Source organism: Buteo buteo, chromosome 8, assembly GCF_964188355.1.
Source record: "Buteo buteo chromosome 8, bButBut1.hap1.1, whole genome shotgun sequence".
Lineage (NCBI taxonomy): Eukaryota > Metazoa > Chordata > Aves > Accipitriformes > Accipitridae > Buteo > Buteo buteo.
The window spans coordinates 28,096,452-28,115,700 of record NC_134178.1 but is presented as its reverse complement, the minus strand read 5'-3'; the positions used below and the strand labels follow the sequence as shown (position 1 = coordinate 28,115,700).

The 19,249-nt window shown below is 35.9% G+C and overlaps 1 protein-coding gene across 4 annotated transcripts in view; it reads left to right on the top strand.

Annotated features, from left to right (window-relative positions):
* Nucleotides 1–19,249, top strand: part of GBE1 (1,4-alpha-glucan branching enzyme 1) — a 172,872-nt gene that overhangs the window by 55,946 nt on the left and 97,677 nt on the right. For 2 of the 4 annotated variants that reach the window (XM_075033942.1, XM_075033944.1), the window contains exons 4-8: nucleotides 12,356–12,481; nucleotides 13,828–13,875; nucleotides 14,242–14,377; nucleotides 16,800–16,890; nucleotides 18,026–18,235. In XM_075033942.1, coding sequence (XP_074890043.1) covers nucleotides 12,356–12,481; nucleotides 13,828–13,875; nucleotides 14,242–14,377; nucleotides 16,800–16,890; nucleotides 18,026–18,235 — 611 coding nt within the window. The remainder of the gene's footprint in view (nucleotides 1–12,355; nucleotides 12,482–13,827; nucleotides 13,876–14,241; nucleotides 14,378–16,799; nucleotides 16,891–18,025; nucleotides 18,236–19,249) is intronic. The other 2 variants (XM_075033945.1, XM_075033943.1) reach the window with 1 other exon arrangement.

Here is a 19,249-nt window from a genome sequence, read left to right as displayed (position 1 = left end):
GTTAAAGCAAAGTGTGGGGGATTTTAGGAGGAAAAGGGAGAGAGATTTTAAAGGGGCTTTGAAATGGAATTTGAAGTCTGAGAGTCTGTATTAAGTATGTATAAACATGGCTGTGATTTTTAGTGGAATTGTTTTTGTTTTGAAGATAGGGCTGCTAGTTAGGTAAAGCTTCTGGCACTCTCTTCAGTGTGAGTTACTGGTATGTACTTCCTAATGTTCAGCTGTATTTGTCTATAATGTTAAAAAGATTATAGGTCAAGGAGAAAGTGGAAGATAAACTTCAGTATTCTAATGGACTTATTCCACACCTTGGATGCCCAAGTCTTGTCAGATAGCATCTATGCTGTCAACGCAGTCAACACCAGAGCTATTTGAGGAGGCCTTCTCTGAGGCATTAATGATAAAGTATTCAAGGTATGCTACTTTAACTTAACTGCTTTCTGATATTCTAATGCACCTAACAATGTGTGGAGAGGGTCAGGTGAGCTCATCCATGACGGCTGACCTCAGAACAGAGGGAACACATTGTCATAGAACTGTTTAGGTTGGAAAAGACCTTTAAGATCAAGTCAAACTGTTGATTCTCTGCACCGTTTTATTATTCACCAAAGATAGTGTGACCTAAGGTGTTAGGGACTCTTGAGTTGTTGGGCAGGAAGACAACAGCAACAGGAGGGAGAGGACAGTGGAAGGACCATTTGGGGTTGTAGGCTACTCAGTTACAAGACACTGTGGGAGTATGTGGCAGGAAGTGGTTTTGAGTGTGATCTGAGTCATCCCCAAAAGATGTTTTGCTGTCAGTTTGAAACAGCCCTGAATGGGAGCATCAAAAAGTAAGCATGCTATGCCACAACCACCTGACTGGAAGGTGTATTATGCAGCAGTTGTCCTTTATACAAACGCTTTATAGTTGAGGATAAGTAATACCTAATGCTTGGGTGCCCCTATTACATACTTCAGCAGCTTCCTTTCTACTTGACATGGCTTGAAACAACTCTAAGTTGCACTTATTGTGGGTAATGTGCTTTATTATTATAGTTGCTTTTTAAAACTATGCTTTTGTACCCCAAGCCTCTCAGTTACATAATACACATATGAATGCTTTTATATTATGCATACAAATTTGTATAGTCTTTGAACTACATCACTGTTGTTATAGTAACTTGACTCTGGTTAAGTCGAAGTGGGGGGAAAAAAGCATTTCTTGAACTGTGTATTTTAGAGATTCCAGTATGCCTTTGACTTATTAATTTGAGTTTTGGAAAAGGTTCTCAGAATCTGGATTCTAGATGGAAAGGAAAGTTTGAATGCTGTCCTACAGCATAGATACATGTTGTGTTTTCCTTTTTTAAAAATAAACTGGTTGTCCCTCAATACCTAATAATGCCACCTTTGTGTAGCTAACAGTTATAAAGCCTGTTGTTTCTTCCTGTAGAAATCCATGTGCTTTTAGGATAGTTCATGATGATTAAGTGAAGTATTGTCTCTACACTTGTGCCTGTTGAAATCTATTGGGAATGTTTCCATGTGATTCTGCTTTCATTTTTAACAACTCTCCTATGGTTTCCTGGATTTTAACAGTTTGATTTTCCTATGGCATTTTTATCTCTGTCTAGATAGATATTTTTATAATACTAGGCAACTGTCTCCATCTTTTGAATTTTTTATGTTTAGATAGATATTATAGTATTTTCTGTATTTTTGTTAGTATTTACTAATTTCTCTTAGTTTTCCAAGAGAAGCATGGAAATAGAAAAAAGTGCAAAAGATTTCCTTTTTAATCTGATCTAGTAAAGTAGTTAAACATGTTATTATGTTCTTCACTGAAATTGAAATGCTTAATTCACAAATGGAGCTATATCTCCCTCTTTTGGAAAATCAAGGCATGGCTTCATGACTTGGCTTTGAAGGTAGGGTTTTGCTTCTTTTGTATCTTGGTTTTTTTTGTTTGCTTGTTTTAAATTTATTTTCTTTCCCTGGGGGAGAAGGGAGGGGGAAGAAGGGAGAATTGTGAACAAATACTTACTATCCCTAATAAGTTTAGAGTCTAATATCTGATGTCATGATATATTTACAGGAAAATAATCTGCACAGCAAAGACCCCTCTCCCAGTGGCTTCTGAACCACACAGATTCCTCTGCAGAACTTTGTTAAAAATATAAACCACCTGAGAAGTATTACTATGTGTCTGATAGCTAAGGAGTATTTTTTCCAGTATTTGATTTAAATGCTTGTCCCTTTAACAGTTTTCTTTGCCAGAAAATTGCTTGGAAGAAAAAACCCAAATAAACCAGACAGCTTTGTCTTGACTGACTTAATTTTGACAGTAATCTTATATTGATGAGGGAAAGAAAAATTAGAGAAAGGGAGACTTGGAGTAATGTGATTAGTGTGTTCTATTGCTTTTTCTTTCCAGTGTAACCAGTTTGCAGTTCAGGAAGGAGAATAGCCTGGCAGAAGCCCCACGCTGTCCATTCTTTCAGAGACTTTCAAGGTTTATACTCAATTCACTGGTTAGGAAATAATTTCAGTGACTGCAAGCACCTTGACAGATATGCTTGATTTCTTGGTTATTTGGGGTGTTAGGAATAGAGTATGGTGAAGTTTTTCAGTGGCAGGTGACTTCTGGAAAGATCTCCTTTTTTCCGTGCCTCTTCCCCCACTCATTTGGGTGGAGGGTCCATTTGGGAAGGTACTCCTGGCTAGGGGAAGCTGAAGTGTTGAACCACTTCTGATCCCTTTTCTTCCTTGCTGTTTCTCCTGAGCTTTGTTAGGCAGGGCTGTGCAGTAGCAAGAGTAGGACCCTAATGAAGAAGCTGCATTTTCTTCTTCATTCCTTGCCTTCTATTTCTGAGGCTATTAAAGAGGGGAATGTTTTATCTGTTTTCTAAAATCTACCAGGTTGAATGAGACAATTCCAGAATAAAGCTCTTAACAGTGCTGTTCTATCCCAAATATTTGGGGTTTTGTCTAAATCTTCTTTAAAGTAAACTGTCAGACAAGGAACTCTGAGTTCTGGTCCTGGGTTCTACAGCAGGTTGCATTACCTTACTGGAAAGTGTTCTGCTGTGGTCCTGTGTATTAAAAAACAAACATACAAAAACATTGCCTCTAGACTCTATGCTTCTCTCTCAAACCAATATGACCTGCAGAAAGAGGATGGTAATAGTTGCCATGTGGTTTCCCCTGTGTGCGTGGGGAAGGCAGGGGTGGTGATGTGATTTTTATTTACTTTTGTAAATGGGCTTAATTTATATCATCCATTGGCAAAAGATCATCAGAACTGTGTATTCTCTCCTGGGTGCTAAACTCAGGATTGGATACAGTTTGTGGAAGAAAAGTACACACCTAAGGTGTACAGGGAAAGGCATTTTCAGCTGATAGTAAAGCTTCACTTCTCTGATTCTATAGCAGCTTAAGGGGGTTGAGGAAAGGATGACAAATTTAAGAAAAAAAGTAGTATCTTATAGCAGGATTTTATCAGTGACTTGAATGCAGGAACTGTCTTTGAAACTGAACTGCATTTATGAAATAAAACCTAAGACCAGGTTTTCTTACAGCAGCAATATGTCCGAAGTACAAAGTTTTGGAGAGATTAACTTTAATTGGTTCAGATTCATTTGTATTCTTGTAAATTTGTAGTGCTTTTTCTGATACCCTATTTTTGCAAAAGTAAAAATGTAAACTTTTCTTTGTCTACAGTGTATATTGTACTAAAAAAAAAAAAACACCCTCTTGGTGTACAAGCAGTTATTTTTCTTCTCCATGCCCTCTTAGAACAACTGAGGGAGGGGAATACTTTGATATTTAATTTCCAATAAATTTCATGTAGTGGAAAAACTTGGTTATGTTACTGCAGTATAACTAACAAACTTCCTAGAGAGTCTTTAAGACCTAATCCTGTCATGCTTTTAGGTTTGGGGTTGAACATACTTGTAAATAAGGTGCATGTTATTGAGGTGAGGTGGTGTTTCCACTTGTGTTCTTGTAGCTTTTACTAGATTTGGATAATCTTGTCTCAGAAATGAATAAATATGAAGCTAATGAAATACTATAAATTATAAAATATTGAGATAATAGCTTATTGTCCTTATATAAATAACAAGTCACCGACATTTCCATATTTATATTAAAGCTAGTCCATTCCCTCATTATGTTGGCTGTTGTTGGTTTGATGGCCAATTTAATTTCATCGTTGTATTAAAAGCCACATATACCAACAATCATTCCAAGTGCTTTCAAACTATTAAAGTAATGAAATAATACAGTGTTTCAGAGCAGTTTATTGGCTTGCATATATTCATCAGTTATCTAGATATCACCTCTTCATTTTCCTCTCCCCAACTCAAGTATAAATGGCAAACCACTATATAACAAATTTTCTGAACCACAAAAACATCAGTCTTAATTCTTTATTCTTTAAAAAAAAAAGTCAGCACATGCTGAAAATATCTGAAAAATAAGGAATTATCATCAAGATGGTATGGCTTCTATTTCTAATATTTGACTTTGTATCATCATCAGTGGAAACAGAAGCAGATGGCATAGGGGAACACATCATAATTGAATACAGTGCTCACGCATGGAATTAAAGTGTGCTTTAGATGCAGGAACTGAAAGCTAAAGGACTGGACGCTGGGCAGAGAAATTGTCTGATCTTGTATGTAGCTATCATTTGAATTATCTTCCCACACTGTTCTGAAGATCTATGTATGTGTACACTGGAAGAAGAGGTAGCCAAATGAAGCTGATATGAAGGTGAAGGTAGGCAAACAGAAAGAAAGGGGGATATTTGTAAACATGAATTTTAAACATGGTGGTTTGTGGCCTGTTACTACAGTTTCATCTGTCATAACAGCACCTCCACATTAAGCTCTATTTTACACAGGGGTTTACGTTTTATCTAAATTGGTATTTGTGACTAAACTTTTAAAGTTGTCAGACTTGCAAAACTGTATTGGTATAGTTAATTTTAAGAAAAAAATGTCTGGTTTCTGTTCATAAAAAGCCAACAAATTTCACTGAGTCACAGTAGGTTGGAAGTTGCTTGAACATAAGTGCAGAGTTTTCCTTTAAATGCCCTGAAACATCCAGGAGGTGTTGGCAGATGTGCTGTAGGTGATATGGAAGACCCATGCTAGGCTGTCCCAAGGCAGAATAGTGGGATACCCAAGAGTCTTGAAAATTTTCAATATGTCTGAAAATCAAACCTCCTGAATCTCACTTGTCCTGCATTGGAAGCACGATTAAATTAAAAGAAACCTATTTCAGCTTCTGAATTGCTCCAATGTGTTTACTGCCTCTTGTGATGACACTAGACTGCCCTCAGAGTGATGGTTTCTCCTTAACTGTAACAAACTACTTTTGAGAGTCTTAAACATCATCAAAGCAGACCTGTAAACACTGTACTTAGTTTTATCCTACAGTTTACTCCCCATTTCATAAATTCCCTATAGTCTAGTGGGGACAGACATGGAACACATTGTCACTTTGATACTACTGTTCTTGTGAGATTTAGGTCCTGCTGTGTCTTCCAGCAGTCCAGCACTTTGAAAATTGGAATTCACCTTTGCACACCAGTTTTTACATATGTTCAAAGACAGCCATTGTTGGCAAAATGTTTGCTCTTATTACAGCTATATGTTTCAGTTTTGTAGTGATTTTTATTCAAATCTGAAAGTTGTTACTTCAAAATTGATGACTTCAGCAGCATTCATGCCTTAAACCTCAGGTTACCAGGATGTGTTTTCACTACCTTGGGTGGACTCATCTATGAAATCCACCACATTAATTACAGCAGTTTCAGATGCTAGACCTCAAGTGTGCTAAACTTTTCAGTCAAATGTTGAAAATACACCCAACATCCCTAGAATGGAAAATGCAAAGAAAACATGTATACATAACCTTCACATACAAAAGCTGAGCAGTTTAGGTTAAGCTCTTCACTTTCTGTTGTTTTACAACTGTGCTTATATGAATTGTATATCTGTGCCATGTACATTTTTAGAGTAAATTGACTTTTTAATGTCAAATTCTGAAGGATGTTTTCATTCTGTCTTTCTGACATTCTTGCTTATTTGTGTGAGACCATTTATTTACATGTATTTATACTGATATTTCTCTTGGAAGGCAGAATCATGTGACATTCTGTCATGGTTTAACCCCAGCCAGCAACTAAGCACCACACAGCCACTCACTCACTCCCCCTGCCCCCATCCAGTGGGATGGGGGAGAAAACCAGGAAAGGAAGTAAAACTCATGGTTTCAGATAAGAATGGTTTAATGGAACAGAAAAGAAGAAACTAATAATGATAATAACACTAATAAAATGACAGCAGTAATAATAAAAGGATTGGAATATACAAATGATGCACAGTGGAGTTGCTCACCACCCACTGATAGACGCCCAGTTAATCCCCGAGTGGCGATTCCCCCGCCCCCACTTCCCAGTTCCTAAACTAGACGTGATGTCCCATGGTATGGAATACCCCTTTGGCTGGTTTGGGTCAGCTGCCCTGGCTGTGTCCCGTGCCAACTTCTTGTGCCCCTCCAGCTTTCTTGCTGGCTGGGCATGAGAAGCTGAAAAATCCTTGACTATAGTCTAAACACTACTTAGCAACTACTGAAAGCATCAGTGTGTTATCAACTTTTTTCTCATACTGAACCCAAAACATAGCACTGTACCAGCTACTAGGAAGACAATTAACTCCATCCCAGGTGAAACAAGGACACATTCAAAGTTCATCAAGGGGTTTGAGATTTTACATATTATTGTGTGAATGTATTTACCACTAGAGGAGGGAAAAAAACCCAGAACTCTTCAGGTGAGCTGGAGATCTAGTGTTCATGGAGGCGAATTCTGCATGACTAACTTTGAATTTTCCAGAATCTTGTGTTTAGAAATTTCCAATGGGTATGCCAACTTGGAAGCTATGGGGAAGTAGGGAATAAAAGACATTTTCGTTCAGAGCTCTAAATAGGTTAGCTGTTGTAAGATACTTCCTCCTGTCCACAAAAGCAAAAAAGAAATAGTCACGTTGCCCATGTATGATGCAGTTTAATAGTAAAATACTGCTCTGTCTTATGCTTGACAGAGATGTTTAATGTAGATGGTGGCAAGTTCTCTTCATCTGTGTTTTGTCATTGCTTTTCTGTCCTAAATTTGTGCAGTGTAAATGTAACACTTTTGATATGTAGATTTCTTTCTTCTTAACTTAGTTTTGGCTGTTTCTTAACAGTTCAAACACAAACTGAGGAGGAGGTATTATTTTGTCTAGGAAACTTGGATTTCCTTTCCCCCTGCTGCACTTGTCCTCTTGTTGGAGTGTTTTCCGTAGTGACCAGCACTGCTTCTCCTCCCTGACAATTTTACATAGCTCATGCTGCTTTTTGTTTAAAAGGTGACTTAAATCACAAAGCTGAAGAAAGCCAAGGGTAAGCTGTAATGTGGGTACATAACTGTAATATGAAAACATATTAGTGACAAAGGGCTGTTTGGTACATATTATGCATATTAAATGCCTACTGCAGAACTTCTGTGTACATGCCTGATTGTTTATTACATGTGATGACTAAGTTTAACTATGATTTTTCTAGCAAACTTCTCTGTATTCTCCATTATGTACTTAAAAGGCAGCAAGATGTATGCTCTGTTATATGTTCCTAGAAGCCAGCAAAAGTGAAAAAAACTGATAATAGAATAAAAGATACAGTGACTATTTTTACCTAGGATTTTCTTTAACTAAAGCTAAAATGAGTGTAAAAGAAACAGGTTAGTTGTGATTAGAGGCTAAACTTTTGCCAGTTTGCTTGGTCTACTTAACAAATGCATTTCATGCTATAGTAGTATGCATTTTTAAAGCTTTATTTAATGGGGGCTGTAGTGTTTATATCAAATGGTATGACGTGCCTCCTCATATACCTTAAGGAAAGAACAGGGACATACCTCTTAAAAATGAAGTAGGTAAATCCCAAGGCCAGTTTGAAGAAGCCTATTGAATGAACATAATGATTTTTATATATGTTATTTAGAGAAGATTGAGTTAATTAGTGTTAACTCAGCTATAAAAAGTTGATGAACTAAATGGTAGCTAGCTTAGACTATGCATCATAACTTTTAAGAATTAGTTTGAAATGAGTAAAAGCATATTTGGAGCAAAAGTACAGTATCTGTCAAAGACTCTTAGGTACGTTGTCAAAAGGGCTGTGTAGTGACTATATTCAATATTCTTTATGCATATATAACCTGTAGCAGCAGATGCAGAGTATATATATGGCAGCTACTTTTTATATCTGAACACAGCAAAGAATGGACCACAAATAATAATAGTTTGGGATGAGTGGAGCAAGAGTTGTTTATCTGTCTTTCAGTTTTATGTGTGTGCTTTATTACTCTTTATATTACAACTTTTAACTATTTATAATTAATTGTTTGAAGAAATGCCAAAGCAAATATGGGAATAAAAGCTGTTGGACCGTTTCCGTTAGTTATTTTTTTCAGTCTTGGGCTGAACTGCTATTTGGTTTGAGGTGCTGTTCAACTTCTTGCAGTGTTTTTTGCCTCAGCTAAGCATGATGGTATAGGAGTTCTGTATCAAGAAACTTTAGAAAATATCTGAAGTCTTTCTACTTGTAACTTATTAATCAACTTTTTACAGTATTAGGAGAGAGGAATAAGAAGTTGATTGAGAATAGAGCTTGGTAATTAAGGGAAGGATTCACATAAAATTAAGAAAAGGGTTAAGCAAGCATAGCAAATTGAAATTGTTAGGGATCACTTGGTAGAGGTCTAAGGTAACTATGTTGATTATGTTCTTGTAAGCCAGAGAAGAACAGGATTCAACTTCAGCAGCTTTGGTGTTGTAATGATTCCTTTTTTTGTTAGCTATGTTCCCCTTGACTATGCTTTCTCTGTGCACAGCTCATGATGGTCAAAAATGACAGCAACACATGAGCAAAATTGAGGTTTCTACTGTTGTGTTGAGGTTCATCCAGTTACAACCATGGCTGGATATATTTGGAAAATCTTCCTTAAGAAGACCTACACTGTGAAGAAGGCAACAAATAAATTTTCTGAATACTTGTTTAAATTAAGTGCTCCCCCCCACTTTTAAAAATTTTCTGATATTTGCATAGTTAAATTGTATGACACATTGTTGGATATCCTTTTCTTTAGAACATGGGAGGTTGTATCTTCACATAATAAAACTGAAAGTTAAGTTTTAAAATAAAAATGAAATCCCCAAATAAGACTTAAGTGTGTAAACCCAAAGCTTGCAGAAAGTGGTAGATCAGTACCACCTGTTTATGGTTCTACATTGTTACTATTATATGACAAATCCAGGTATGCCTCTGCTTCTTGAATGTTTTAGTTGTAGCTTTTAGAATCTGGCTATGAAAGTTGGTAGGAGCTTGTACAAGTTCTGTAGCAGTCTCTCAGTTCCTGAAAAGTCTAACCAATAAACTTAACCTGATGCTTTGAATAAAAGCAAAACTAGTACTTTAACCAGTTTTTCAGAAGTCATTTTGTTTATCAAGTGCACTGATGCCTTGGAAATGCGGGAAAATATGGTCAATTTGAGTTGAGTGACTACAGAACAACAGAAGTTCTTATGTGATGTCAGAAGAATGGGATGCAGAGATATGGTTAATCAACATGTGCAACATAACTGTACAAGTATGGGTTAAAGTGAAATAACTGGCTGCTTATCTAAATATGTTTCTAATATATTTTTAAAGTGTTTTTAATCGCTTAATGGATTAAATTAAAGAGTATGCTTGACTGCTTTTTGTATTTCATAATAAATGAAGTTCCCCCCAGTATCATTTTTGGATTAAACCAGTACTACATCTAATTAAATAATATTCTTAATTTAGGTTAATTACCTCATATTTCTTAAATTAAAATGTGCCCATCCTTCATAAGCCTATGTAATATAAATTACACTAGAATATTAGAGAAAAAGGAATGCTAACATGAATAGCTAGGTGTGGTTATTATATGCAGCAATTATCTTATTTCTGTGATGGGTAAATTAGGACAAACTAATAAAACAATAGCATCATCAGAAGTATGATATCAGAAAGAAGAGATAATTTTTATTTTAAGAGTAACCTGCAACTTGTCAATGCTATGGGGCAGGAGCATCTTCATAGTGTTGATATAATTTGCAGAAGTACCTTTTTGGCCGGCTTTGCTAGCGAAGTTAACAGAAGAAACTTTCCATGCAACTCTACACTGTTTTCAATAACTTTTTCTTAGCTTTTTCTGATTCGGTGTTTAGTCTTAATTACTCCTCCTTCCAAAACCTGGTTTGAGTTCTCAGAGTTATAATAATATACACTGAGAGACACAGCAATTGTACTTCCTTGCTTTACCAGCTTCCGTTAACCTACTGTGCATACATATTTTCACTTTACTTTCTCCTGTGCTTATGTTAAGGATACAGGCAATCTATCAAAGTAATGAAAGATGCTTGCCACAGCTGAAAAGGCAATTCTTTGATAATTGTCTTCTTCCAGATTACTTGTTAGGAAATGAGAGCAAAGAAAAGTCCCTTTTTTAATAAAAAAGGGAAGGAAAAAAAAAGTTCAAGACCCCTCCTTCTTTATTTGAGGCTTTTTATGGTGTTCATACCTCTTCTTACCGCAAAAAAAAAAAGCCCCCCAAAACCAACAGTCAAACAAAAAAAAAGCATCAACTTCTTAGTAACAGCAGAATGAAGAATTTCAGGACTTCACTCACTCATACATTTCTGGGTTTTAAATTTGCAAACCCTTTGTCTTATTGTTTTAATGGAAGCCAAAATACCAAGGAAAACCAGAGTGCTGCTGTTTGTTCTGCCCTGAGGAAGGAGGGAGGTGGGGTGGGGTGAGAGGGATAGAAAGGTTCTTTATTCATATCAGGAAGAAAGGCCTGACAACAGTTGGCTTCATAGGATAACTGCTTTAATTAGATGGAAAAAGAGGAGGAATACTGATAGTGAGCAAGTCACCTTCAAATCCTGGGCACCCTGCATTAGTGTGGCAGACAGTGCCCTGGTAGATTTTCACATGGCATTCTGTGTGGACCAGATTCTGTCCTTAGAGAGAAGCTCTCTGTTTTGGTTATTCAAGCTAGTATCTAATTCCCTTACATGAAAACAACTCTACTCCTAAAGCATGTTCTTATGAGAATTTTTTGCTGCACTTTTAGACAAAGGCAAGGCCATGTGGGTGGTATAGTCACCGGTACCACGGGAGAGCTGCCTGCAGGTCCCTCTGTTACGCTGAGATGGCTGAGGTTGTCCTGCAGCCAGGGAACATGTGCAGCACAGCACAGACTTGTTTTCCCTAGCTCCTAAATGTGCAACACTCTCCCAGTCAACACCACTACCTTCCACTCCTTAATTCTCATACCCTTTCCCAAGGGTATTTGATAAGTTACAGATTACATTAATTACTCAATAAAGCAGAGATTGCCTGTTCAAGATCACCAATTTCTCAAATGCAATGTCTTCTGCAAGGTCCTGGTACAACATTATCCTAGTAATTATTTTAATTTTGCTTTTGCTGTGTAAAATCATAATACTCTAAAAGAGTTCCTAGGTTGGTTGAGTTTGGTCACTCTTTCTGGTGAAGTTTTATGAGCTTTTTGAAGGAATTGAAAAGAATGGTCCTTTTTAATCTCTCGTTATAAAATAGAGGAAACTAAATATGGAAAGTGAAATAGATGATAATACTTTTTTATCATTAGAATGATGAAGGCATCTGGAGAAACTGAAAGGCAGCAGAAGAAACCCAGGAATTTAAATTTTACTCTTTTGCCACCTTTTGAGCTGAAAGCCATCCTGTGCTGCTTGTGTTGATCTGTGGTTCTGGTCTATTTGATATCGGTCAGGACTCAGTGTTAAAAGGAAGAGGGAATTAAGGTATTAAAATTGGCTCACTAGATTGTTTACCAAGTAAACAAATCACAGTTCTCATCTTGATGACATTATACTGCATGTCTATTTAAATTTATAAGAATGTGGTGGGGAAGTAGCAATGACAGGAGAAATTAGGGCACCTAACAGTAATCCATTTTGGAAGGCTCTTTCTCCTATTACTTACATGAAGCTTACATATATATCCTCACCTTTCAGCTTCTGCTTGTGAACATCACTCCTGTGTCTGACATGTCTGGTTTGCTATCCCTTTGCAAATCATCTCTGTGAACAGGGTCATCCTTCCTTGTCCTGACTTGCATTGTATATTTGCGTGTGTTCTCTAAATTAAATTTCTGAGTAGCATACTATTTCATTCTCTGCTGTGGTTTATATAGGAGGTGTTATAGAATTATATGTGACTGCATGCATATGTTGCGGTTATTTTATAGGTGGTGATTCGTGCTCAAAATGGCGAACTCCTCTATCGTATTTCACCTTGGGCAAGATACGTAGTCCGTGATGAAGACAAAGTAAATTACGATTGGGTACACTGGAATCCACCACAATCATATATAGTAAGGCTTAAATATTATTTTCAAAAGGTGTATAAAAGCATGTATCATGTCATCTTGTATTTCTGCTTGGAAGAAAAAAAAAAGGAAAATAATTGTTCCACAAAAAGAGTAAAGTGGTTAAAGTAGCTACCTAAGAAGTGATGGGTTTTAATTCATGGCTTTGACAGAAACAAGTGACTTCAACGATGGATGTTTTTGAGCTACTTTTTCAGTCTCCCATGGAGTATATAAAATATAGCTACCCATTAAAGTGGTATTTTAAACTTGGCTTCCCACATGCTACACAAGCTTGATAACTATTCCAGGACTGGGTGGCCCTTCCTGGTACAGAGGAGAGCAAGGAATTATCAGAATTGGCTTTAAAATTTAGCCACGAATACAAAGTTCAGTACTCCAATAATAAGTTAATGCTATATGAAGTCAGACTGAGTGATGTTATTTCATATTATTAGGCTTTTTGGTGTTTTCGCTAAAAAATGGTATGAAGTATTCTGTATTAGAGGTGCTGCAACCTCTGTTTTGAGTTAAATTTTAGCACCCACCTCAAATTATGAAGCGTCTGCTTGACAGAGAAAGCATAACTCACATGGAAAATCTCTTTAAAAAATAAATTGTTACATAATCTACAGTAACTCTTATTTAGGTGTATAGTTCATATGAATTTAGTGATATACACTGTATCTATGGTGCTGTGAGTCACCTAGATCCTCTATAAGAGGAGGAATGGGAAGGTAATTGGAAATGCAATGACCTGTATGACCTAGAGTAAAAAGGAGGAGAGAACATTTAGCGTGCAGACAAGGCCTTACTGAGTTAAGTCAGGAAAAAAAAAAAAAAGTTCTCTTATGAATAGGAGAGGTACCCAGTGGAAGTAAAATGGAGAACAAACCTCAGCCAGAACTTCTTGTTCTTCAAATTGTCCCTTTAATTTCTGTTCATATATGTGTGGTTTTTTACTGGTTTTGTTCTAACTTTTCAAGTTCTCAAAATTTCACTTGAATATTAAACTAACAAATAACTTTTTTTTGTTTGGGAGAGGGAGGAAAAGAAAAAACTTTTTGGGGAAAATAGGTAGGTTTTCCTAAGTTTCTTCAGACAAGACTTTTGTTTTAAAAAGTAAAATCCTGATGAAGGAAGCTCTTCAAGTGTAAGGAAGAGGTTTTGTGATGAACTTCAGTTGCCTCTGTGTTCTTTAAATATTTTCACCCATCTAGAAATACTGTGTACTCACCTACAGACTTGAGGTTTGGGTTGGGTTTTTTTTTTTAATCCTAAGTAACTGGAATATAGATGATTCTGTGCTGTGGAATTGTGTTCTTTAGAACTAAAATATTTATAAATTTTAGCTTGGAGAAGACAGAGCAACTTCAAATACAAATACCTCTGAAAAGCAGGTATGCTTAAAAAATAAAAACCTATCTTTCTGTTGTCTTTTATTTTCAAAAAGTTTCGTAGTCATTCAGAAGAACTTTATAGTATAATGGCTGCTATAAGTTTGTACACTTCAGTGTAATTTAAAAAGGATATATGAAAAGTGTTGAATCACAGATGTCCAGTTTCTTGTTCATGAAGACTGTTGATTTGAAATAGATATTTGCTTTAACAGTTTAGAATGCTTAATTACTTCTGAGATATTCATGCTCTTAGAGGAAAAACAAACCAAACCAAACCTTAAATTGTTTTTTATCTTGTGCAAATAATGTGATTGTGATAATGCTTCTAAGTTGTTGTATCCTAAAGATAACTTTTTTTCCTTGCAGCATAAGTATCCTTCCCCCAAGAGATTAAAAAGCCTAAGAATCTATGAATCTCATGTGGGGATTGCTTCCCCAGAAGGGAAGGTAGCTTCTTACAAAAACTTCACATACAATGTACTACCTAGAATAAAGGATCTTGGTAAGTATTAAGAGATACTTGCAGAGATAAAATTTTTATGTGCCTGTGCTCATATTAGAAAAGATAATTATCAAGTGTATATAGGTTTTCTGTGTTTTCAGATTACACGTACTATAAAAATAGATTCTTAGGGCAGCAAGAATTATAAACAAGTAAAACCTATGGAAAAGAAACATAGACTGAAATACGATATGTGAATCGAAATCTGTTCCACAGATTAAGTAAAATGTGATTGCAAATGCCTAGATAAATGTTGCAGGGCAACTTGCTTTCTGCATGGTTTGCTTTCCACTCAAAAAAGGACTTGTTTTTGTGAGATAGTCTTTAGAAAATACTGTGTTCTTAATTGATTCTACTAATGTATATCAAGATTCTAAGGAAAGACAAAAAAATATCTGGATAGAAAGGATTGCCCTTTCTGTTTGTCAGAATAAGCGTGCTAATTTTTTTATCCCTGAACAGTGGCTATGAAGTGTCAGAAGATGGAAATGTTAAATGTGAGAAATCCTCTTTGAGAAAAGATCTTCTAGTATATTGGAGGGATGTATGAAAGAAACAGCTGGCATGATTATCTCAGGATGAATAGCAAACCTGTTCACCTCGGTTTCTATTTGATAATTATTTTTTCCCTGTGGTGTCTTGCACTGTTTCTGTAATGGACAATATTAGAACTTGGTGGCTTTTACTGCCCTGTGATGAAATAGGTTTTGTTACACTCAGCTGTAAAATAACTGTGACATCCATGGCTGATAGCTATGTGGATGGTGGCTGTGCTTATGTGTAGTGTAATTTTTTTTTTTTTTTTTTTTTTTCAAATCAGAGTGCCTGAAGAAGCCATACGTTTTTCTTGTAGGTTTACTTGTTGAGTCAGTTTTTCACAGAATGTGGCTTTTGCCTTTCAATAAAGTTGAGCTTGCAGGGGAGATGAGGGAGTTTGCACGTCTGGAGGCCCTCAACAAAAAGTATATCTGGATTCCACATTATGCATCTGTGACTTTCTCTACTGCCAAAGAATTTCAGTCATTCCAGGAGGTTAATATGTGTAACAGAATTAAGAAAGCTTTCTGCTTTACCTACAGATTTTTCTTTGGGGAGGAGAAATGTCATGAAAAGACTGATATACCACAAATTATAAGCAATATGAAGTTTAGGTAGGGTATACAGAAATAACAGATAATGTTTGTTCTTAATTCCCACAGTGTTTATTTAAGGTAAGTCTTTTTTTTTAATGTATTTTTAGAGGATGTTTGATTTGGTTTTGGAATATCTTACTTGTTAGGACAAGCTTAAAGACATCAGTATGTAAGAATGCTACAATATTAATAGTTTGTAGAAATATGTGCATGACAAATAGCAAAATAAATAGCAAGCAAATCGAATGAGATTAATTTGATGCTATGTTGCCATTTATTTATAAAAGTGCTGTAAATAAGAATAAGTGCAATGAGCCTGAATTGTAAAACAGCAATGAATCTGACAAATTGCTGAGCTCATGCTAATTGTCTTCTAATAATAGCTCTTTTATAGCTGTGAAATTTAAAAAGAACAATAAAAAAGAAACCAGTATCTTGTCTAAACTAAAGAATGAAGTGAAGACTTCGGTTAAACTAAAGAGAAGTGGTGGTGGTGGGAGTCTGAACAGACTGTAAATTAAACCTGAAGGTTACTTTTTGCTAATAGCCCTTACTTGCTAGCTATCTGGGGCATTTACTGATATTAAAGATAACTTTAGTTAAGATGTGTGGCCACTACTGTGGCTTCACCATTAGTATGGTTTTTTCCCTTTAAATTTTCCTCCTTTAATACTGCACTGAACTATCTTAGTGATTCAAGAGACAGCATATCTCCTACCCTCCTGTACTACCTTCGTTCTTTGGTAAACTCAGAATGAAAAACACATTACTTCTGTGTTTTGTTTTTCTTGAAAGACTCTTGTAGAGGGGCAATAAAATCATTAAATTTGGAAGAAGAATGTTTTTGAAGTGGTGAAAAAAGATTCCACGGGGCATAAGGTATAGTAGATGTAATCAGTGACTACCCCCAAACGCCCTGACTGCAAGTGTCAAAAGTTAAGCAAAAGTGCAGGACATGCAGATTGGCGTAGTTAATATTCTGAAGTTAAATTAAGATTATATTTGCATAACACTTACTGCTTTCTAAATCTGAGAGGTTCAATACACCTAATCATATGTAGATCACTTGACAAATTGACCATTCCATTTTTAATGGAAGATCATGTAAGTATAAACTATTAGGTGGAATTACTTCTTGAGAGAGACTCAATTTTAGTTGTTAATCATTAGAGTTAGAAGCAGCTAAAGTGAGAGAAGCCTAGAATGGATATGTTACAGGTGTTGAATCATCTTTTAACAACCCTTAAGGCAGGGGCTTGTTTGTTTTTTTATTTCTTTGTTTTTTATAGGATATAACTGTGTCCAGCTGATGGCTATTATGGAACATGCGTACTATGCCAGTTTTGGTTATCAGGTCACAAGCTTCTTTGCAGCATCAAGGTGAGTTTAAGTACTTCAGCATCTTTTTGGTTCTTTTACCTTACTCCCTATCCATTGAAATCAGTATGCTTGTGTGTGTGTGTTTGCAAGTAAGTGTTTAATGGAAAGAGAAAGTAATGGCTTAGGTATTTGCTCTAGCTTCCTCTTAAATCTGAAATCAATTGGGCATAGTGATCAGCTGTTCTGTGAAACACTTTGTATAGGATACAAACAAAAAGTTTGTAAGTAACTTCGGCTGTCATGGTATATTCCAGCTAATACAGCTTCAGCAGTCTTTATGCATGGGTTTTGTTGTGGAATTCTTGGTAGTAACAAACACAAGGTGTAAGTCATTCTTTTATGATAAACAGAACCGTACACTATTTGTTCATAATAAACTTGATTAAAATCATGGCTCTGTGTATTCTGTAGGAACTTTTTTCCATGCTTGCAACAGACTGTACTTAGATTTGAGGCGTAGGGTGAAAATAGAAGGAAAATGTATTCAAGTAATTGTTAAGAAAATTATGATAAGCCTGAATGTTGTGACTTTTTTTTTTCATCTTGGTGAAGCTTGAGTGACAAACAGGCTAAGTTTAGATAGACAGGAAGTTTTAACTGGCTTAATTAGTTGAAAGAAATGTTTGTCAGACACAGGAGGCAAATAGTGTAGTACCTAAAACAAATAACTAAGCAGGACAGCAGCAGGTGGTGTATTTTGGGGACTTTCATGAATGTACATTTATTTTTGTAGTCATTATGGATTACTTTATTCCAGTAATACAAATATATTCTTGTCTTTTATGAAGTAAGGAAATGTTCAATATTAAATAGAAGCTTTAAGTTGTATCAGTTATCTTTTATACTGAATTTGATGTATTGACAGATTAAAAGGGAAGAATAAAACTTTGAAACTATTCCTGCAAAACATTGCATGCATGTGTGTTGTAATTTTTATAATTAAAAAATAGTTTTAATTGTCAGTTTGTAATCAATACCTATTACTTAAGAGGCTGAAAAAATGACCTGTATACGAGTGGAAGCTAGGTGATGAAGAACTGCTGGCTTTGATGCAGTTTTTCTGAGTAATGTTCAGTAATGTCAGCTTAAGTTCAGATTGTACCACTCATAACACATTGCATTTTCATGCTGATAGCCGTTATGGAACTCCAGATGATCTGAAAGAAATGATTGACGTTGCTCACTCAATGGGCATCACTGTTCTGCTGGATGTTGTGCACAGCCATGCATCAAAAAACTCTGAAGATGGTCTCAACAAATTTGATGGTACAGATTCTTGTTTCTTCCATTCTGGTCCTAAAGGAACCCATCAGCTCTGGGACAGCAGGCTCTTTGACTATGCAAAGTAAGTGTAAAATGTCACTTCAGGTGTGTTAGTGGTAATTATTTATTACCAGTTATATTAAAACTACACTATTCTCCAAACTGGAAAAGTCATTTGGGTTGTTCCAACAGTTACAATATGCTGAGTTCAATTCCTTTACTTTGCTACATACTTAAAATCTAAGATGAAATAGTAGTATTTAGGTTTTGTTATTCTTCTGTCCTCTGTGGCTGCATATGTACATGTTATATACCATGTTGTCGTGGTTTAACCCCAGCCAGCAACTAAGCACCACACAGCCACTCACTCACTTCCCCCCCACCCAGTGGGATAGGGGAGAAAATCGGGAAAAGAAGTAAAACTCGTGGTTTCAGATAAGAACGGTTTAATAGAACAGAAAAGAAGAAACTAATAATGATAATGATAACACTAATAAAATGACAGGAGTAATAATAAAAGGATTAGAATATACAAGTGATGCACAATGCAATTCCTTACCACCCACCAACTGACACCCAGTTAGTCCCCGAGTGGCGATTCCTCCCACTCCCCCCAGCTTATATACTAGACGTGACGTCCCATGGTATGGAATACCCTGTTGGCCAGTTTGGGTCAGGTGGCCTGGCTGTGTCCTGTGCCAACTTCTTGTGCCCCTCCAGCTTTCTCACTGGCTGGGCATGAGAAGGTGAAAAATCCTTGATTTTAGACTAAACATTACTTAGCAACAACTGAAAACATCAGTGTGTTATCAACATTCTTCTCATATTGAACTCAAAACATGGCACTGTACCAGCTACTAGGAAGACAATTAACTCTATCCCAGCTGAAACCAGGACACATGTGCATTGTATGTATTTATATACAATTATGTAGTTATATTTATTTTTATTTTAAAATAGATTCAAGCTTTTTTAATATATAGATACCAATTTTAATATTACATAGGAATATATATTATATATAATTAAATATTATATATATTGTAAAATAGAATTAGTTTTTCATATTATATATTATATTTTTATATAACATATT